This window comes from Strix aluco, chromosome 5 (assembly GCF_031877795.1).
Source record: "Strix aluco isolate bStrAlu1 chromosome 5, bStrAlu1.hap1, whole genome shotgun sequence".
NCBI classification, from domain to species: Eukaryota; Metazoa; Chordata; class Aves; order Strigiformes; family Strigidae; genus Strix; species Strix aluco.
This window is the reverse complement of record NC_133935.1, coordinates 22,643,498-22,666,368: the sequence shown is the minus strand read 5'-3', so window position 1 is coordinate 22,666,368 and position 22,871 is coordinate 22,643,498. Positions and strand designations below refer to the sequence as shown.

Genomic DNA, 22,871 nt, shown 5'->3' with positions numbered 1-22,871 from the left:
TGCACCCCCTCCCGTCGCGGTGCCCGCCTCTCTGCTCCCATCACAGCGGCCGGCGGCCTGGCGGGGCCGCTGCCCCTTGGGGGAGGCGGGGCGCGCGTGGCCACTGCTGCCTCGCGCCCTTCCTGGCGATTGGCGGAGCGGGGCCGGCAGCGGGGCCGGCTGTCCAGGTGGGAGCGCGCGCCTCGGCCGTAGCCGCTGGGGCGGGGGGCGGCGTGCGCCGGGCTGCCGTCCTCGCGTGGGAGGGGCCTAGGCCGCCGGCCGCAGGGCTCTGCCGGCCGCCTCAGCCGCCGCCCTTGTGGCCCCGGCAGCCGCCGTCCCTCTCCTTCTGCCGCCGCCAGCCCGCCTGGCAGGTCGGGACGGGGTCGCTGGGGGTGGGGGCCGCCGCGGTGAGGCGGGCACTCCGCGCCTTTCGTGCCCGCGGCTGGCGGTGGGCCTGCAGAGGACGGATGCTGAGACGGCCGCGGTAAAGGCCCTGCTGCTGGTTTGGCTGGTTCCCCACCCCTCCCGATGACTTTTTTTTTAAGGTGGCTTCTCAGGGTTGTATGGATGGACGGGGGCTTATTTTTTTACCCGGTTGAACTAACCGCTAAGATGGCATACCATGCTTGTGCAATTATTGGTGGTTTTATTCCTTAATTTTAACGGTTCTTTATCTGATAACGCTCTAGTAGCATCAGTCACTTCTTAGAGTTAGTGAAGAGCTGTAATCCGGAGGCTGGATAGAAGGTAGGGTAAGAAAACTTACAGTGCTGGCACACTGATTTAAATTATGCAGAGTGGGAAGTGATGCTGGTTGATAATCTGTCTGTTTTAGGCATGGCCAGGTTAGAGGCCTTTTTTCCCTCCACTAGAGGGCTATTTAGAAAAGGCTGTAATGGGGTGAATTCACAGGAATTCAGCTGTTTTTACAGTGGGGTAAAACTGCCTAATGGGCAAGATGCTTACGCTTGCCTTTTGTCCGCTGTGGTTTATAAGATATGAGTTCATCATTATTTGCTTTCTTAGGAGCTGCATTTTTGAGGAATCGAATGGTAATTGGGATCTTTGTTGTCCGTGGTGGTGTAGAATCAGTTACAAGGTATGCTGAGCTACTACTTTTAGAGACAGGAGCTAAACTAAAGATCTGTGGAACTTTAGCAGTATATAGAGAAACTTTCATAGGTAATTTTAATTTTCTCCTCATTCCTTGGATAAGAAAATGGTTTATGTTTCCTGAGCCTAGTGATATGAGGCTTGTGTTTACTGTGGGGAATAGAAGTGTATTGTACTTACACTGTGTCTGTTCCACATCTACTGATGTTTCTGTCTGTCCCTAGTTACTCTGTATTTTGAGGAGACTAATATTTCCAAATACTTTTATGCAAGTGACAGGTGGTATAAAGACAGAACTGTGTAACTCAAGTTATGTGGGTGGCCTGGACACTGCTGAGTTATTTCATACCATTATCAACTTCTTTCTGAAGTGTGGACCTTTATCTTACTTTTAATTATAACCTTTTCTGGCAAAGTCAGTGTTTTATTCACATGTTCTTTTTTATGTATACTTCCCCCCCATTTCTAGGAACGCAGTAAAATATTTGTTATGTTAGGATCAGCTTATAGTGAGGGTCTGCTGAATTTCTGCCCTTTCACACTCCCTCAGATTTGGCTCCCATGTATACAATAAATAGTTCAGAATTCAACAAGAATGAGAGAATACCAAGTTTCTTGAGTTTTGTATTATTAGCATATAATATGACAAAAAATGTTGTTCAGAAAATTAACCAATAAATAGAATTCTAAGTTCATCTTCCTGATGATCTAATCAGACCCACTCCCCCTTCTCTGAACCAAACTACCTTTCCACTTCCCCCTAGAAGATCCTCTAGGTGTTATAGTGGCTGCTTTTCTAAGGGGCACGATATAATTTGTTCAGATTTTTTTATAAAATAGTTTTTGAAGAGATGAAAGAAAAAAAAATAAGTCAAAGGTAGGTGAATGGCTGGTGTATATTAGACTATGCCTCTCAGAAAATTTATGAGTTGGTCAAAATTCACTTGTTTTCATCTAGAAGGCTGGCAAGCTATAGCCTTAGGAACTGGTTGTGAGTTGGTATCTGTCATTTTTGCAGAGGGGAAAAAGTGCATTGTCATCTAGTTGGGCCTATTTATATAGGTAGATTAAATGAACAAGTACTTAACTGTTATATTAAAACCTCAATGAAGAATTTCTTGCAGGAAATTTGTTCTGTTTAGAAGGATTACTCATTAAATCATTTTTCTTTTTTATTTATTTGATTTTATTCTTAGGGACAGTTGTTTGCTTAAGTAAGATCTCCTAAGGATAACATTCTCTGATCTCCAAGGATGTCAGCTGTTGCAGGTAATCCAAAATTAGTATCTGATATGTTAATTTTGCTAACAGATGCACTCAGCTGGTGTTATTAATTATTATTTATATGAATTTAATGTATGCAGAAAAGTTTGTGGGGTCTATGTTATTAGACCAGATTTGAAGAAAAAGTTCTTTTATGGGATAAGTTTTTGTTTCTTAGATAAAAACTAAAACAAAAGCAGATTAGTCAAGGAAATTACTTGGGTTTCAATATTTTGAAAATATACTTCATATTTCAACTCTTTCATGCTGAGTAACAGCGGGCATTTAGGAAGTCAAGTATACCCATTTTGTACCATTTGTAATGAGGATTATATTTTTCCATATCATACACTTGTGTTCCATAAGAAGATTATTGTATCTGGTATGCTTGGGCAAAAATCTGTTATTTTGTGGGGCTGGGGGCAGGAAGACATTTCTTGTTATGCTTTTCTGACCTGGCTCTGAAATAGTAGTATACACTTGGCATGCTGTGGTATGTGTTAGTTATTCTTTTAAACCCTGGAGACTGGGTTCTAGAGCACAATCTGTAATTCACACAGATGGATATTAGGATGTAAAGAGGCAAATTCCTGCCAAAGATCCACTTATGTAACCCATGCTTCTGGGGAATATTTGCTTCATTTTTTTTTTCCAGGTCTGAAGAATGGCTTGTGCTTGTAAAAGCTTTTGTTCTTTGTGTTCAGACCTCGATGTTCAGCAGATCCTCTGGTTCTGCATAGGAGGGAGATCTGTGTGCATGAAATGCAGTTTTTTGCTAATGTCCCTATTTCCATCTTCAGAAGAGCTTTACTTACTGAGGTTAATATTGCTTCTCACATGTAAATGCTTCCTATTAAAAATGTTCTAATGTTATGCTCACCTTGGAACTGGCTGCAGTACTTGTCTTCATCGTAACACTTCCAGCTTTAATGTCAGGGCTGATGCAGTATGCTTCTCACTGCTTAACATGCATCTGCAGAAAAGAAAATAGTTTCAAGTGTTTCTCTGGAGAGGTACTGCTTTTGAGAAACTGGATTGTGATACATTTTTTCTCTATTAATCAACTCACGCGATGATAGTGTTGCATATTTCTCATACACCATATTGGAGATGACAACTTACAGTATACCTGTGTATATATGACACATGTATATGTATATAAGAAATTGCTAAGTATTTTTACATGGCAAATATAATAATAGATGCTAAAATCTTGGGCTGACTTTGTCTAGATGCTTTTGGTTTGTGTTTAATTTTGATTGTTTTCAATCAACAAATGAAATAAAGTATTCTTTAAAAGTGGGATTAGCAATTTACTGTAGTCTCTATTCTGTCTTCACCTTGTTTTTCCCTTCAGTGCTAGAGGAGGTACTGGTTTCCATTGAAAATGAGCTGCAGGCAGTGGAGATTCAGATTCAGGAGCTTGTGGATAAACAGCAGGAACTCCTTCAAAAGAAGATGAGGGTAAAAAGTCTGATAAAGCAGTCCTCAGGAGACTTAGAGGCAGGCGGAAGTAAAGACACTGAAACCTCAGCCGAGGCATGGAACAAAAAAGGTTTGCAGAGTTAAATTCGAATATTCTAACACAGAAGTAAACTAATCCAGTAAAGGAAAAATGTGTTTGTATAGAGTTTTATTTGGATCATGATATTTTCCTATTTCATTTTGTTCAGCTGAGTGACCTGCCATCTTAATTACATAGGGTAATATTTGTACTTAACTCCCTGGACATTCCTAAATACTAATCTGAGTTGTTCAGGGCAGAATTATCACAAGAATGGCCTGTTACAACTACTTTTATTCTTTCTTGTTGCAAAGTCACAAGTTGATTTGATTTGCTGTAAGAATCCCAGAGTAAATCTGGATATATTGCAATATTCATATTCCCTGTTTGTTTATGTTCTAAAAATAATTGCTGTGTGTATTTTCAGGATTTGACAATAACAGTCTTGCATTCTCAAAGTTACTTCTTGCTGTCTTTGTGTTTCTTCTTGCTTGAGTGGGCAGGATGTTGGTTGTGTCTGCCATGGATTATGTAGCCCCACCATCTCACCAAATTATGCAGATTAGATGGATGCTGACTGCCAAAGTTAACGTAGAATACATTAATATGGTAAAGTTAGCCCAAGTGCCAAGGGCCCCATGGTGGTGTGAAGGCTACTGTTCTTTTGGAAGCCCTGTCTTTCCAGTTAAACACTAATGGAAGTCCTGGATGGTTGGTGGGTCTTGATCATGTTATGCCTAGCCAAATTCAATTCAGGTATCTTTTGTTTTGTTTTGTTTTCCTCCTCCTTTTTTTACTTCACTTGCAATTTGGAGATACATTGTTAGTTTCTGCCTGTATGTATTGCATGTATTCTCTTTTTTGGCTTTCTTAAAAGTGAAATTAGTTCCGTGGCCTAATCCATATTTGTTTGTGTTTGAGAAAAGTATTATGCATATGTAAGGACACTGATACTTTATAATTGCAAATTGATGCTATTGAACGCATTGATTTGTTTTGGGTGATTTTGTGCCTAATCCTCTCCTCCTATGCTTTAAAAACTAACATCTTTGCAATCAGATGCTGTGTACATGTTGAATAAGAGCAGTAGCTAAATTTGGTCTCAGTATAAAACTCACTGAAGTTAGTGGGTGGCTTTTTTTGGTTTCAGAGAGGCTTGGATCTTGGCTGTGATCTTTGTAAATTAGGAAGCAATGTCACCTCAAGTCCCGAAATTTATTCTTGCATTGCATGTGGTGTACCCTGGAGTTCCCACAGTTCTTCTGCATTCTAATTTTAATAATAGGAGAATGGTTAATATGCTTCCTGATGCATCTGAAATTTAAGTTTTTTACAGTATTATCCTTTAAATGATGTAGTCTTTAGCTCTTTATTGAAGAAAAGAAAAAGCTATTTAAAAAAAGCTAAATACATTGGGGTGATTATTTTGAGGAAGTTTAAACTTCCCCCGCCCCTTTTTTCTTTTTAAAAAAATGCTTATTATCTCTCAAATATATGGAAAAAACGGTAGCCTTGCCTTCGTTATACTATTTGTAATTACTGCATTTGTGTCAGGGAAGCATTTGGGCAGCTTAGTAGTGAGACTATTGTAGGTCTTAGTGACTGGCTGCGCTTCTTATTTCCATTTATTTTTGGACTATCTGGTTAACTTGATCATTAGCACTTTGAAGATCTTAATCTGCTTGTGAGTTTTTAGCATTAGTTCACATTTATGTGTGATGAGAGCCTTTAGTCTGGAGGTGGATTATGTTTACATTTCCTAGGGTTTTCAGAGGTCCACCTTGGAAATTAGTTTATAAAGACTCAGGTTGTGTGTAGCTTTTTGTGTGCCATTCTTGAATCTTTGAACACTTTCCTAGATCTAAAATTGTGTTGCTTCCAGATTTAGTTACAGTACATGTAAATTGCCATTCCTTATTATATTTTAACTTGGTTATGAAACGTGTTTGTTTTTTTCCCTTAACAGATTTTCCATGGTATGAGAAGATAAAAATTGCACTGCAGGACAAGTTTAAACTCCAGAAATTTAGGTCCTTGCAACTTGAAACAGTAAATGCTGCAATGGCGGGAAAGGATATATTTCTTGTCATGCCTACAGGTGGTGGAAAGAGCCTTTGCTATCAGTTACCAGCTGTCTGTTCTGATGGTATGTAAGCGAAGAAAAGGTCATATATAAGCAATTGGATTTATTTTCTCCCTTTTATAGTTATTTGGAGAATTAACCAGTAGGGGGGAAAAAAGAGCAAAGATATGAGAGAAAGATTTACTAGAAATATTTGCTTTGCTCTCTTTATTTTCTCTGAAGATGCAGTAGCAGCTTTAAAATAGATGTGCCTGTTAGATGTGATTTAGATTTAAATAATTTATCTAGGTTCATTTCAATATGTTATGATATTAAATGCTGAAAGAATTTTTTAAAGGTTTGTCACTATTTTTTTTTCTTTCCCTTTTAATTCAATATACGGACTGTAAATTATTTAAGTATGGATATTTGTTATTTGTCTGTACTGCTCTAAAGTTTTAGCTTCAGATTATTTTGGAGACACTTCGTGTATTAATTTTTATTAGTAAGTATCCAGTTTTAGCTTTTAAGAATTTTTTTTTTTTTAAATAACCCATCCAATTGCGTGGAAGTTTACTTATTTACAAAGTCCAGATTTACCAATGCCTAGCATTGCCTAGTTGTGTGGTAAATTAGCACCTCATGCCACAGATGTGGATCCAACTTTCTTTGGTTTGTATATTAGTTCTTATACTCTGTTGCAGCTCAGTTGTTTGTGGTCTGGATTCTAAGAGAAGGTGCATGTCACAGGTGGTTGATAAAAAGTATCCCTGTGTGACCTAGCACTCACTTATCAGCTATCTAGGAGGGGAATCTGCTACTGTGTATAAAGCTTAAGCTCATGTTTGGCGGGTCCTTCAGAACAAGGCTGATAACATTAGTAAAAAGTATTAGAAGAGATATTTGTGGCATCTAAACAGTTCAGTTTGCACAATGATTGATTGTTACAGGTTTCACACTTGTGATATGTCCTTTGATATCACTTATGGAAGATCAGCTCATGGTTTTGGAACAGCTTGGTATTTCTGCAACTTTATTAAATGCCTCAAGCAGTAAGGTATGTTTAACTGCCAAGTCTTCATGGGTTTTGTGGTGTATATGCCGATGTCTTGCCTGTGTGTGTTATTTCTGAATATTGAATGAATGACATAGTTTTATCAGCTAATGCCATTCTATCAACAGTATCTTGACAGCTACATGCTGTGATATGGATAATGTGAATAAGTATCTTGCATTCTTGTTTTAATGATAAGAACACATGTAAACCAACACCTTTCATGGAATAAATAGATTTCATGGGGCTGTTTAGAAGATGTGAACTATGTCTGGCTGGTGTGTGTTGTAGATTTTTACTGAGTTTCTAGACTTAAAAGGTTGGAGTATGTGATTTTTGTCCATTAGTAACATGTTGAGCAGTGCAGGCTTTTACATATAATTATTTATTTTACTTTAGGATGCTAACCTGTTTGATCTAGAGGCTAAGAAGCAACTTATTTCCCAGTCTGTTATTAGTCAGTTGCTTTTTACAGTGAAATATATTTTCCTGAATACCAGAAGGCTGTGTGACACTGGATTTAATACGTTAGTGGCTTGATGCAGTGTGCCAAACTTGGAATCTTCTTTGAGGTAGAGCACTTTGAAAACTTAGTAATAAAGACTAAGTTGTGTGTTTTTAAAAAAAAAAAAAAAAAAAAAAATTCTTTTACACTTGTAGTACCACAGGCATGTTTGGTGCATTATAGTTTATTGGGAAAATACTGATACCACATGATGAAGCAAAGACTAATGTTCAGTAGTTTGTTTTTTCAAAGTTCTGTGACAGATTTTCCAAGTATTAGAATTAACATTTTATATAGAATGATCATCCACAAAGATTTATAGTAGTGGTAAATACTATGTAACAGTTTGCCAGTCTCTGTTAATTACCCTCTATGAATTTACTCTTAAGAATCTTGGCACTAAGCAACTTCAGTGTGTTGCCCTACTTTGTTAGTCCCTGACTTCTCCTTTTGTTTTGAACAGGAACATGTGAAGTGGGTTCATACCGAAATGCTAGACAGAAATTCGCAGCTGAAGCTCATTTATGTGACCCCGGAGAAGATTGCAAAAAGCAAAATGTTCATGTCAAAGCTAGAGAAAGCTTATCAAGCAGGCCGTCTTGCTCGCATTGCTGTAGATGAGGTCCATTGCTGTAGTCAATGGGGCCATGACTTCAGGCCTGGTATGCTCATTAGAAATCTAGTTTGCAGTGTTATTCAGGCACCAATAAATAATGTGTTAGGCCTGCAATAAAGCCAGGTGCTTTCTTCATGTGTTAAGTAAATACTTAGTGTATGGCAAATACCTGTGTTAGCTCAAGGACTTTAAATTTAATTCACAAATAACGACAACCTTGTCCAGGAGCTAAGTTCATGCAAATGGGGGTGATTTCAATGTTGATTTTGCTATCAGTATTCTGAAAAACTCTTAAATCAGTTTAATTTGAGCTTAATAAAGCGAGTATTTTTGGCTGCCATCTTTAGTATGAACAGTACAGTCATCCTTAATCTACTGCTACAGGAAAAAGTGTCATTCTGTACACTGCTCCCTAACACTGGGTGACAGACGTAGAGCATGTTGTAAGTTCATGAGATACATTTTAATTGCTTCTAAAACAAGTTGAAACAAATGACCTTGACTTGCAGGGAAAGTGTTGAAGAAGACTGTTATTTCCTGGTTACTGTCTCTCTGCCTTTGAAAGAAAACCTGATTTGAAGCAATAGTAACTGTAAAGTCAACCTTTGTGGTTTTGTTAAAATGTAGTATCTGAGCAAAGAGCCATGCCAGTTAAACCGACAATGTGGAGTTTGGATATGAACCTCTATCTGCATTTCTGTTCTGAGGCAGCAAGTGATTGTCAGCACTGAGCCCTTAAAATCTTTCCTTAGTACAGTCTGGTCTATGTATCCAAATTCTACATTGCTCGTTTATTAGCAAAGCTGTGTTTACTGACAAGCTGTTTGTAAAAACAGACCTGCAAAATAACTTGAATGTTGGTTACTACAATGCCACTTATATTTTTCTAACTTTTTAAGAACTTTTGTTTCAATATATTTTGCCTTCCGAATTGTGTCTGCTTTTAGAAAATTTAATTAGAAGACAAAGCATCTATTTTGATAAGTGCAACCTTTTTATTACTTCATTTGGATGTATAAATTAGTTCTGTAGTAAATTGGTCATTAACAGCATTTATTGCAGTATTACCCCATTGAATGCTATCTACATTAATATCTTTTTTAACTTTGGATCTATGGTATGAGAAATCTTTCTCTTTCCCCTTTTTGTTTTCTTGCTTAGACTACAAGTCTCTTGGTATCTTGAAAAGACAGTTTCCCAATGCTCCCTTGATTGGATTGACAGCAACTGCTACAAATCATGTTTTAAAGGATGCTCAGAAAATTTTGCATGTTCAGAAGTGCATTACCTTTACTGCATCTTTCAACCGGCCCAGTCTTTACTATGAGGTATGTTTTACTACCTGTTTGTTTGGCTGCATCACAGTCGTATTATCTTCTGCAGGTTACAGTTGATGAATTTTAGAGTAGATTTTCATTTATACATTTTAATAATAAACAGCTTTTCAACTGAATGACGGTGTTCTTTCATGACTTCATCTTACTGAACTTGCTGTCATCTGCAGAGGAACTTGGGCTGCTCTGTCTTTGTGAGCAAGGCTTAGCAGATAGGGCTGTGTATAGGGCAGAGATAGGTAGCAGGCTCAGACTGCTTCCAAACTGTTGGAAAATAAGTCATATGATTGCAAAAAGTTGTGAATTCTGTGTTGTATTTTATTTTCAGTTTGACCACAGCTGCTTTTAATGTTCTTCATGGAAAAACTTGTGTCTTTTCTTTCTATGGATTTTTGAGATGTAATCTTACTACACAAATGACAGAATAATTGTGTTTATTGTACTGGAAGGAGTAGAATAATAGGATCATTTGACAGATTGTGTGCCCACTTGAAGAACTCTCTGGCATGTGTTTATTATGTTTTTGAGGTTCGACATAAGCCTTCAAATAATGAAGATTTCATTGAGGACATAGTTAAGATCATTAATGGAAGATACAAAGGACTCTCAGGTAAAAAGTGTGGAGAAAAAAAAAAAAGACCATGTTATTTTTTTATAATATTCAGTGTTACAGGGATGGTTTCAAGTGATTCTGAAAAGCGTAGAGAAATTCTACCTTCACCATAGACTAAACATCCAGCATTAGAAGAAATTAACAAGATTGGTACTTTGAATAATTACTCTTTCCATTCATTAGTGTTTAAATGTCTTTACAGTTTATTATATCTTCTGAAGTATGAAATACAATGTTGATGTATATAGAACAATGTTTACATACATAAGAATAATAGCAATTTTTAAGATTGTAAAAACAAGGCTCAGAAAAGGTTATCTGTATTTTCTTAGATCACACATATGTCATTTAGTATCTATGTGTCAGGATACTTACTATCTTTAACATTTCTTTTTCATATTTGATCATAAGATTCATGTATTATTCAGTGCCCATAATGAGTGTGTGGTGGCATGAATTGCACTTTTATGATGAAAACAGAACTGTAAAAGTTGGACTTCGTGTAATCAGTAAATTATGTAGGGCAAATAAAGAGGAGAGCCATATTACAAAGGCAACAGAACCCAATTTTCCAGAGCAGCAGTCTGTCTCTGCAGTGGAACTCTGTGGCTGTGATAAGCAGCTCCCCAAGTACAAACTGTGCTGAGATGATCACAAATCTCATGGCTTTGTGTGTAATCCTTGACTTAGCCCAGACTGACTAATGACAAAAACCAGATTTATCTGAAACCTTTGGTGAGATGTCATAAGCAACAGCATTCCTTTACATAAGCGTTAACAGCCATTGTCCTCCTTCAACATTAATAGAATACTTCCATGATTATGTGGATTGGCACCCATATTTTCTCTTTAGCCTACAAGTCAAAGCTGATAATTGAAGTTCCCTTCATGGCTACCAATACTGCAGGCTGAAGAGGCACAAAAATTGTTTACTGTTTTTTATTTATTTAAATTAATAAAATTTTCAAAGTTGTTTTTAAGTATTGGGGCTTGGGTTTTTTTTGCTAAGACATTACAATAAGGCATCTTTCACTTTTGTGCAGGGATTGTTTACTGTTTTTCTCAGAAGGATTCTGAGCAAGTTACTGTGAGTTTGCAGAAACTGGGAATCAAGGCAGGGACTTACCATGCAAACATGGATGCTAAATATAAGACCAAGATTCATAAAGGATGGGCAGCAAATCAAATCCAGGTGAAGTAGATACTTTTCATAGACTTATGTCTCATTTAAACAAATTGTGTTTTGGTACCTTGATGGTTTCTTAATCTTTTTTTTAGGTTGTAGTGGCGACTGTTGCTTTTGGCATGGGAATTGATAAACCTGATGTGAGGTTTGTAATTCATCATTCTATGAGCAAATCCATGGAGAACTATTACCAAGAGAGTGGACGTGCAGGTATTGTAGGAAATGGCTTTTGCAGTCACCATTTCCATCCGTTTAAAACAATAAAATTGTACTTTGATTTCAGCCATTTGTGCAAAGTGTCTTGTCTTTGAGACAGGTTCCAAAGTGTATAATGCCACTCTGCCTCTGTAAAGAGGCTTTAAAGCAAATTGTAAACAATGTTCATGATCTCAGACTTCTGTACTGCAGTGTAGCAAAGAATAACTGGGTATCTAGCCCTTTACTCAGCATTTTTTTAATTACTTGATTTTTGTGACATCTGTAGCTTACCAGAATAATTTCATAACATGACATTGACAGGGTATGTGTTACAGAAAGGATTTTTTTTTTTTCTTCCTTGGCATAGCAACTGGGATGTGTGATTTGCTCAGATTGTCTCTAGATGATCACTAATTGCTGTATGAATTTCAGTGGCCACAGAAATACAAGTAGGGTGGGGAGTTGGGAGTGGGGAATTTTAAAGATTGATCAATATATAGCAACACTAAATAGCTGTTACAGCTAAAAAAGGGTTTTGTGATGTGTTGGTTTGACTTGGTGTTTTGACCTTGTGGATTATTACTTTTTCAAAGACAGATTTGAATCTATGTGGAGGAAGGCCTTTTAAGGACCTTGAGAGGCAACTGGTTGAAATTTTAACTATGCTTGTGTGATAGAAATTGGCCTTAATGCTGGCCTAAAAAATACAACAGTCATCAAAGTTTGTGGGAGTTTGTATCTGCTTACCCTAGAACCTCATTACTTCTAGATAGTGCTGGAGGTAACGGGAAGTGTAAATACTGACGTGGTGAGACAAGGGCCATGTAGGTGCTGAAATGTTGTTTCACAATGTTCATCAACTTGGGATGATTAAAGCAAGCTTTTGTGTTTCTTTTTCATAACTCGATTTAAATGAGATTCTTCTGGGGAGGGATTAATTAACCACTGCTACTCATTTGCCTGAACATACTACTTAGCTTATGTAACCTTCCTTTTTCCCCTTGGCTGCCCATCCAAGTGAAGTAGTTCCTTTCTGTTATATGTTAAACTTTTTTAAAAGTTTAGGTTTTTTAGGCCTTGTCTGCTCTCTGGATCTTGTAAACAGCAGGAGGGCACCCATCAGCACATCACTGGGAGTGGGGGGCAACTGGAAGTAAGAGATGAAGGAATTTCAGCTGTAGAAGGCACAGTTGATTTTAAATGGAATATTTTGTTAAATCATACCTAATTCTCTCTTAATTTATTACCATGAATACCTAATAAGGTATTTGAAGCTCACAGTGTCTTTAAATGAAATAAGAATTAGGCTTCAAGATGTATTTGGCTGGGATTTTCCAAGAGGTGTTAGGGTGAGAAAATAGTAATTGCACTGACTTACTGTATGACACTAATATTTTAGTTGTTTGACTAGTTGTTAGTTGTTAGACACTAATAGTTAAGTTTGCTTGATTCTGTACTTGTAGAAGACTCTTCTAAATCTCTTTTATTTCTAGTCTGTATCATGCTATGTTCTATTGGCTAATATGTTATGCTTGATACTCTGTACAGTTATGCACTCTCTACATAGGGGCTGCAGAAGCCCATGCAGGTAAGAGTGGAATTTGTACCAGAAAATGCTATGCTTAAATCTCTTCTAAATTTTTTGCTTGTTTTTATGCATTGCAGGTAGAGATGACCAAAAAGCTGACTGCATTTTGTATTATGGTTTTGGAGATATATTCAGAATCAGTTCTATGGTAGTGATGGAAAATGTAGGGCAAGAGAAGCTGTATGATATGGTGTCTTACTGCCAAAATATGAACAAGTAAGTTACTGGAGTGGCTCGGTTGCTTAGTTTTTAAATAGGCTAATTTTGTTGGGTTTTTTAGAGGGCATTTGAAACAAAACCAAGAAAACCACCCACAAAAACAGCAACAAAACAAAACACCCACCATGCTATAGAAACATTACTATTGTAAGAGAATCTTGAGTTTGGAGTTTGTGGTTTGACCGCTCAGCACATGTACTCTTGCACATAACTGAATGTTGGTGTGTTACTTGCCCGCTTCAGGATAAAGTTCTGGAAGCAGTTATGTTGAAGTGAAATATCTGTCAACAAACATTGTCTGGATTTCAAATCCCATTCAGAGCAAAAAATGGAATGCTTTGTCTTTCACTGTAAGGTACCAGTGTTTAATGGCCATACAGGAATCCACATGTGTTTAATGCTTCATCTGCTGCACTATTTGGAATACTTCATGGAAAACACCTCTATGTGTGGACAACTCATGCATTCAGTATAGCTTTTGTTGGCCTCAGTCTAAGAATTAGTTTATATTTTGATGATTTTTTCATTCTATTGAAACTGCAGATTATACTTACTTTTCTGCTTTAACCAAACTGTTCCTACAGCAGTGTTTACTGTTACTAAAAGCTACTAGTTATTCCTTTTAACATAACTGACAGGGAATACTGTGTTGCAGTATTTATTTTATTTATAATAAACATTATATATTTATTTATAATTCATGCTTGTTTTAAGATATGAATTGAGCCAAGGGACCTTCTTTTTGCCCCTTTCATGACTTACAACACAGGTGTATACACTTATATTCTATAGTCCCTCTTTGCTCTCTGTTCTTTCAGATGTCGCCGGGTCCTCATTGCCCATCATTTTGATGAAGTATGGGATTCTGCAAACTGCAACAGAATGTGTGATAACTGCTGTAGAGAGAACTGTAAGTAAATTGGTTTTATAACCAAGGGCAGAGAACATGAAGACAAACTGTGAGCAACTTCTGTAAAGTGTGCTGGTAATACTGCCTGTTTCCAAGGTGCAAATTTTGTTACGAACATCAGTTTTCAGTGGCTTAGTGTTGCCAAGTTCAGGGTGTTTTGCAGGATACTTCCTAGTTTGGCTTTTTGCCTGAGGCCAAACACTTTGGTATCTTTCATGCTCAGCCCTTCACCCATTCCCAAAAGTGAAGCTGGGGCAAGGGGGAGATTAGCTTACTTGTTTTAAAAAGATTTTGGTATGTGTTGGGTTTTGTTTCAGGATTTGTTTGGGTATGAAAGCCTTGTTTTGAGAAGAAGTGTCTTGCTCTCTGCATGCCAAACTTCATGCTCAGGGTCTAAGAAGGCACAGTTTGCACATGTCCTCTTACAACTTGCTTGGTGAAATCTCAAAGGATTTCAGCGATGCATGCTCATGAGACATACCTGTGTCAGGACTGTGTGTGACAGTTGTGCAGAACCACTGAGCACGCTAATTCAGGATTTTGCTGTGTGTTAGCTCTAACAGCACAATGTCTGTCTAGTGTGTGCTCTTCCTTTGGGAGAAAGTTGGGATCATAAGAGGAAAGGCATATGGGCCAGACATAGAGGGAACCTGGGAGGTAAGCTGAAACAAGACCTGCTGCGTGCTAAAGGAGGGTAGTTTCAGTAGAGTGTGGTTCTGGGACATAAGTTCTTTTGCTGCTTTGCCCACAAACATCCTGGGCAGTGTTGGGTAGCTAGCTTAAATGATCATTGCCTGCTTTAACTGTCATTTTTGGTGCCCATCCAGAAAGCTGTTAAGTCTCTGAAGATGCACAAAGTATCTGTTGCTGCACTTGCTAAGTGAAAGCTGTGGTTTAGACATAGGAAACCCCATATAAAGCCAGAAAGCTCTGAAAAGAGTGCTGAGAAAAAGTTGGTTTTGGGCATCTCTGACTGGACACACAAACCCACCTTAAATTTGAGGACCAGGTGACTTCTTGTAATAAGTGGAAAATATTATCTTCTCGTACCACATATCTGTTGCAAAGTGTTTGGATAATGTAGTGATTAACACTTGAAAAACTTAGGAACCACTCTGTATTCAAAGCTGTTCTCATAACTAGACTTTACTTCCCTGTACATTTTGGGGGGGGATAAAGTAGACAAAGCAAAGATATTTAACTTCTTTATGTATTTATACAGTTAATTATATCTATATAATAAAACTGTTTTGCAAAATCATGCAAGTAACAATGTATTGTTATCTTCTAGTTGGAAACAGGGCTTAGTTGAAATTTATACTGGGATCAGAGGTTGAGAAAGAGCATGGAGCTGGCTTGTACCCAAGACTTACAGGAGCCATGTGGTGAAATATAGTTGAAATATATCCTGTGTACTGCTGGTTTACCCTCAGGGCCTTTTGATATATAAGCAAGATCTGAGGAAACCTAGCAGTAGTACTAGTTTTTCAGTACTTCTTGGTTTTGGAGGAGGCAGTTGGGGTAATGCTATGCCATGATCTGATCATGCAGTAGAAGCATGATCATTATGTACTACATGGATGTGTTAGTGCTTGCAATAATTATTCATGATGAACTACTTTATATCACTAAATGAATACTTTTTTCTGTCTCATTTAGTTCATAAGTGTCTTCAGACAAGAAATGTCTCGCATATATTCTTCAATTCCTCTTTGCTCTCTAATCTTTCCATAATAAACATTATGGGTGAGGAAAAGGAATCTAGCTGCAGAGTAACATAGTAGCTACCTTACAAATTTTATGCTTTGTAAATGCTTCTTTGAAGTAATTTGTAGGGTTTGTAACATTAAATACAGGTAAAAGTGTTTGGAGGTTTGGAGTTTTAATAATGAAGTAGAAAGATAAATGTAAGTTTGAGTACAAATACATCCTAATTTGACAAAGGGAAAGTTACAGCTTTATTTTTTAAGTTATAGTTTAAAATCAAAACAAAAAAAACATTGCTATTATATGGCACATTGATATATATTTATAGATACACAAATCTGTAAATAGATAAAAGTGCATATATATGTATACGTCTGATGTATATATGGATACTATCTAAATAACTATAAATAATTTGCTGTTTAAATATTACTTCCCTGCTATTTGTAGCGTGTGAGGAAATGGATATAACAGGATACTGCAGGGACCTAATCAAGATACTTGAGCAAGCTGAAAACATGAGTGAGAAACTCACCCCACTGAAATTAATCGACGCATGGTCTGGGAAAGGTGTATCAAAATTCAGGGTGGCTGAAGTTACTTCACCAAAGCATCCTCGAGAGGAACTGGAGAGAATTATTGCCCATTTACTACTGCAGCAGTATCTGAAGTACGTAAGATGATGACTACTTTTTTTAACATCTAGTAGTCATTTGTCTTTACTCTCGTGTTACTTCTGTATAGTATTAATGGATAAATTCTGTAGTCTCATTTTTAGCCTTTATTTCAGATGCATTTAATGTATTTAAAAAAACCTTGAAAGATTACTATATTTCTACTTCAAAATGTTAAAACAAAAATTGGAGGAACATTTGAAATGCTGCATGTCTTGCAACGTTAAAAAGCTGGCATCTTCTCTATTCAGATTGAACCTTTAAATCTGCAGCAGACTTCATTTTGGAGAAGTCTGCTGTTTATGTGGAGTCTCATTTACTTTCCATGGATAAGCAAAGCAAATGGGGTTGCCCAGATGGAGTCTAAGTCAGGACAGGCTGGCTAATGTGGAAAGTGGTACTCAGAAATTTTAAGAAAGCACACTGAAAATAACAACATTGCTTCTCTTGTAACCTGGCTATCTGTGTGGTATGTTTTTTGTCTTTTTATACTGTTTTAGAAGCTTCAAGAATATGTACAAATCAAATATTTAATCCCTTTACTTTGGTCTCAAATTTTTTTTAGCGTCTGTTTGTGTAGCTGACTATTTATACTCTTAGGAGGGTGACTTATTACATCTTTTTTTCCTCATTTTCCTCCATGTGTTCCAACTGATTGAAACATGTCTGTGTGTGTGTAAAGGTCCACAAACCAAATTATGTTAAGTGTCGACCAGACTTTTTCTAAATTAACTGACTATCCACTTGAATAGATAAAGCAGAATCAAGCTGCTATTGGAACACCAATCAGAATGGTTAATGTGTCCCATTCCCCCTCTGCATGGTCTAGCCTGTCTTTGTCTCCCACCTTCTGTTATAACACTGATTTAATTTATGCAGGGAAGACTTCAGCTTCACGGCATTTGCTACAATATCCTACCTGAAGATAGGACCAAAAGCAGGTCTGCTGAAAAATGAGGCACACGTCATAACTATAGAAGGGATAACAAACAAGAAAAGTGTTTACAAGGTATTTATATCTATACTGACTTGCCATATAGATATCTTTTCCATTATAGTTTATTTTAATAGTTTGGTATCTGCTCAGTATATTTTTCATAGTCATGCAATCAACAGGATTTAAAATAGACCTCATAAATATCTTCTCTGTTGTGTGGGAACACAGGAAAAGAATGAAAATAGTGTTAGAATTTTCATAGACTTGTTTATAACTTACAGGACAAACCGTCTCAATCTTCAAATTCAAAAGGAAGCAGAGAAAATGCTCAGACTATTTCAAAGACTGTCCAAGATTCAGTGGTGAAGAAGTCACAGGAACACAGACGGCCTACCTGTGGTTCTAACTTAAAAGCAAAGAAGCTTAAGCTTCAGGCAGGTGGAGATGACCAACCAGTTGTTCTTGACTGAGTTTGACAGACTACATTTAGGATCTAATCGTGTTTGCTTCTCCATGGACAATGCCATGTGTAAGTTCAATTTGTGTTTTAGTAATGATATCTTTTGTGCATTTTTAAAATAAAAAACAAACAGGGAAACAAGCATCTTCAAAACCGTCAAATCTAGAAAAAGTCTAGTAGTCAAGGGAAAAATGCTTCATATCAAAATAACTGGTGTGTATCTTATAGTACAGCAATGACTGCAAAATGTGAATAATCACCGTGTTGCCTTTTTATCTCTTTTGGAAGCGTAGTGTATAGTAACACTATTGCAGAATTACGCAGGCTGGAAGGGACTTCCAGAGATCATCTAGTCAAACCTCCTGCTCAAAGCAGGTCCGGTTGGAACAGGGTTCTCAGGGCTGTGTCCAGTTAAGTTTTGACCATCCTTGAGGATGGAGATTCCACCATGCCTCTCAGCACGTGTTCCAGTGTTTGACCACTTTCGTGACCAAAAAAAGAAAAAATGACATTTCTTAGAGCTAATTGTTATTTCCTGTGTTGCAACTTGTCTGTTGCCTGTCGTCCTACCACTGTGCTCTTCTCAGAAGTGTCTGGCCCTGTTGCTGCTATGCCCTTCCATCAGGTAGTTGAAGACAACAGCAAGATCACAGCAATCACTCCCCCTCCCCTATGCTGGCTTTCTTCTTTTTTAATCTGGAAGAAATCCAGTTCTCTGTTTCTCCTCTCTAAACCCCTGCTTCTCCTCTTTGAACAGCTAGGCAGCTTGGTAGCCCTCTGCTAGACTCAATGCAGTGTATCAGTATGGTTTTTTTTACTGGGAAATGGAGAACTTAAACCAGCACTCTAGCTGTAATCTCACAAGTGCTGAATACCCAGAAAGAGTCTTTCCCCCAAATTACTGGTTATATTCTTGCTAATATAGTCTACTATGCAGTTGTCATCTGTGCTGCAGAGGCACACTGCTGATTCATGTTCAGCTTGTTATCTGCTGGGAACCTGGGTCCTTTTCTGCAAAGCTACTTTCTAAGCAGTCTGGCCCCAGCCTGTACTGTTGCATGGTATTACTCCATCCCAGGTGCAGGACTTTGCTTTTGGCTTTAACTCATAGGTCCCCATCAGTCCACGTGTCCAGCCTGTCTAGCTCCCTCTGAATAGCAGCCCTGCCCTCCAGCGTATCAACAGCTCTCCCAACCTTGGTATCATCTGCACACTGCCTGGAGCACACTCCATCCCTGTGCCTGGATTGTTAGTGAAGACCCTAAATTTTATTGGCCCCAGTATTGACCTGTGAGTGTTGCCACTATTAAATGGCTACCAGTTGGACTTTGTACCACAGAGCCCAACTCTTTGAACCAGGTGGTCGAGACAACTTTCTGCCTACCTTGTACATTTATCCAGTCTAGATCACTGGTAATTTTAGCTGTAAGGCAGTTATAGGAGATCATGTCAAAAGCCTTGTTAAAGTCAAGGTTTGCAACATCCATTGCTACTTCCTTATTCACACAGGGAGTTATCTCGGTCAGTCTGGTTGATCAGGCGTTTTGCTTCTGGTAGATCTAGCTGGCTGTTCCTAATCACTTCCATGTGTCTGAAAATGTCTTCTGGGAGGTATTTGCTTCTTAATTTTTCTGGGGGCTGAGGTGAAGCTGACTGGCATGTAACTCCTTAGACCCTCCTTTTTGAAGACATGTGAGATACTTGCCTTTTCCCTGTTGTCAGGAACCTCCCCCAGTCTCTGAGTCCTTTCAGAAGTGGTAGCAGTCTTGCACTGACCTCTGCTAGCTTCCTCAGCATCCCTCAGTGCAGCCCATCCAGTCCTGTGGATTTGTGTATGGCCAATTGGCTTAAGTGATCTGTAACTCCACCTTCCTCTACTGCTTTGTGCGTTTTTAAAATAAAAAAACAAACAGGGAAACAAGGGTCTTGAAAATCCTCAAATCTAGAAACAGTCTAGTAGTCAAGGGAAAAATGCTTCATGCTCCACTCCCGTGGACTGTCAGTAGGCTCAGGGATCTGGGAGGTCTGAGGGAAAACCTTGCCAGTGAAAATGAGGCAAAAAATGTGAGTACCTCAGTCTTTTCCATGTCCTGTGTCACCAGCTCCTCTACCCCTCTGACAAGTGGGACCATATTTTCCTTACTCTTCCTTTTGCTGCTAAGGTACTTACAGAAGCTCCTCTTACTGCCTTTCACATCCTTTGCTAGTTCCACCTCTATCTGAGCTCTTACATTTCTAACTCCCTCCCTGCATGCTCAGGCAATGTCTACTTGTTCTGAATACCTTGTACCTTCTGCCTCCTTTTTGTGTTTGAGCTAGCCGAGGAGTTCTCTGTTCACCTGTGCTGGCTATCTGTGATGCTTGCTGAACCTTCTGTACATAGGAGTAGACCATTTGTGTTTTGAGGAGGTTGTGGTTTGGAAATCAAGCAGCTCTTCTTGAGCCCCTTTGCCTTCCAGGGCAGTTTCCCTGGGATCCTGACAAGCACATCCCAGAACAAGCTGAAATCCACTCTCCTGAGGTCCAGGGTAGTGGTTCTACTGTGTCTTCCTCACTTCTCTGTTGAGTTTAAAATTCTGAATCATGCAGTCACTGAGCAACATCTGGGATATGGGCACTTAGTAAGAAACAAACCTGTCAATGTCTCCAAGTCAGGCTGGTAATGAAGGCCTCTGACCCCCACAGGAGGGATTCTCTGGTAATCTTCCTTTTCTTCATTGTGTGGATGCTTGGCTCAGGTTCAGCTGACATTGATGCATCCCTTGGTGGAGTTCATCATCCTCGTCTTTCTCAGGGCACTGTACCTACTCTGCAATGGCAGAGCTGCAGGTGGAAAAGGAGCTTTTTTTATGTTGCTGGAAGCAAGAGGATTCCAGCCTTCGCTCCTGTGGGAGTCTCTATCCGCTGCTCCTTTGAGGGTAGTCTCAAGGTTTTCCCTCCTTTGCAGTGTTGTGGGTGGTCCCTCCTTTGCAGAACTTGGGTGGTCCTTAGCTCTGCAGCGTCTCTGTGAAGACCCTGTCACCTCCTGTTCCTCCTCCTACAGCTTCTTCATGCAGCAGTTCGGCCCTGCAGCCAGAGCAGAGCTCCCAGGTTGTGGCCATCCCCAGGGAGAGCTGTCAGACCTGTGGAGCCCCGGGCTGCTGCAGCACCCTTCCTCCGGAGCCGTGTGTGGGTCAAAGCCGTTGCTGTGCCAGGGGTGGTTTTTCCAGCCCACGTGGACGTCACTATCGCTGCAGTTTTGAGCAGAGATGTGGCCCATTTCTGCAATACTTACACCTGCTACAGCGTATTTGAGTACTTGAGTGTACTTTAGAGAAGAATGTCAAAAGGGCATTGTTACAACACTGCACTACTTCTGACCTGTAGAGACTTGTGAAATATATGTATTTATCCCTTTAAAATACATCTGTTGCTCTTAGAACTAGGTTTCTCTAGCTTGTTATTCAAATAGAAAATTACCGCTTCTGTGCTTTTCAGAAGTAGCTAAATTTATGTTTAAAAACAAGACAACTTTTCTCGATCTGAGTTCTTTCCTTTATAAAAGTTATACTTTATTTGGGAAATACAGAAAAAACACCACTCAAGAAATACTTCTCTTTTTCCCCTCCTTCCCATGTTGAATTGGCTTACATTCCAACTATAGATCTCTGTTCTAATTAGAAGTGAATCTGGTTGACCCAAGAAATACTCTTCTGCTCTATAAACTCTAGAACATGACTGCATTGAAGGTTGTGTACTTTAAGCCCTAAATGTGAGCTACGTTAAACTTAATCTTTGGGACGTTTCTCAATTCTAGTCTCTTAAAACTTTGCTACTCCACCTATCCATTTGCTTATGTTCCTGTTGTTTGTGGAAATGGAAAAGAGAAAGCAACTGTAGGAGTGTATTGCTGCTTGCCTGTGGCTTAAAGTAGTGTCTCTCCATCACTTTAAAGAGCAACCTGTCTCTAGGGAGGAATCACCTATGATTCCTTTCACATAACATCTTGGTTCTGTCAAGGTAGGAGAGAGCCAGTGCTTACTGCTGCAAATGTTCTTATGTTACCTCATCCCACAAAGCTGAGTGGCTGACAGTAATTCAATACCTGGCTGGGTGAACACTGAGTGCGTTTCTCCATAATATCACAGGTTCAATGCAAGCTTAGTCAAAACTATAATAGTCAAGAGAAGAAAGATGGTAAAAATCACTCAGCATTACAAAGTAAGAGTAGAACAAAAGACAGAAGTTATTAAGATGTTTCACAAGTAGTGGGAACTGGATCATTCAGAAATTATGGTATAATTTTAATTCTGAGGTTTGGAATTAGATTGAAACTGATACTTTTTTTTTTTTTTTTTGCTAGAAAGGCAGAAAACTTAATTTTGAAGTTGAACACTGTTAGAACCTGAGGCTGAACATGAGAAGACCTTAGTGTACTAGGTGCAAAGTGATAGATGATAAAAAGAATGCTTGAGCTATTACCTTGATGAGTTTGGAAAAACACGAGCTGCTACTGAAATCGTCATGTTTGGTAACCAATAAGGGCTTTTGCTGCTACTGATAACTCAGTGCTTTCAGTTCCCCTTCTGTTTGTCAGAGTTGGGAGCAAGAATAGCTGGGTTGAGGGGAAAGGCCTGAAGAGCACTTCTGCCCACCCTTTCAGTTCCTGAGCAGCAACAACTGCTGTGCTTTGGTTTTGTTTACAATTAACCTTTAAGCAGTGCTTAATCTCATAAATGCAGATGTCGTGGTTATGCTATTTATTAAAAGAATCTTTGAACCATATGGAAGTTACAAATAAGAGCGAGTGGTCCTTTCCTTGCCCTTTAGGGTTCTGGATTTCCCCTCTAATTTCTTCTGAATTAGATGATGCATATTGAGCCCCTCTTGCCTGTAAAATGCTGCTGGAGTGGATTCAGTAACCAGGAAATTACCCTTATTAACTCCTCTCAACCTAGAACCATGTGACC

General features: G+C 38.7%; 1 protein-coding gene across 11 annotated transcripts; it reads left to right on the top strand.

The window, feature by feature from the left end:
* The first annotated feature begins 23 nt into the window (after positions 1-23).
* On the top strand, positions 24-22,686 carry RECQL (RecQ like helicase). Of its 11 annotated transcripts, none has more exons than XR_012623493.1 (16): positions 24-167; positions 2,289-2,361; positions 3,713-3,910; positions 5,826-6,005; positions 6,872-6,978; positions 7,944-8,142; positions 9,258-9,424; positions 9,959-10,040; positions 11,087-11,235; positions 11,322-11,439; positions 13,093-13,231; positions 14,053-14,144; positions 16,302-16,521; positions 17,405-17,534; positions 17,744-17,991; positions 22,265-22,686. XR_012623493.1 is itself a non-coding variant. In XM_074826360.1 (16 exons), the coding sequence occupies exons 3-16, from the start codon at positions 2,346-2,348 to the stop codon at positions 17,930-17,932; spliced, it is 1,986 nt and encodes a 661-aa protein (XP_074682461.1). In that variant the 5' UTR covers positions 44-167; positions 1,006-1,078; positions 2,289-2,345; the 3' UTR covers positions 17,933-22,686. The 11 variants fall into 11 exon arrangements, 8 of the variants coding, with proteins under 8 accessions (XP_074682460.1, XP_074682461.1, XP_074682463.1 ...); XR_012623492.1 differs by having other exon boundaries at positions 20,966-22,686; XR_012623491.1 differs by having other exon boundaries at positions 20,870-22,686.
* Positions 22,687-22,871: the final 185 nt, after the last annotated feature.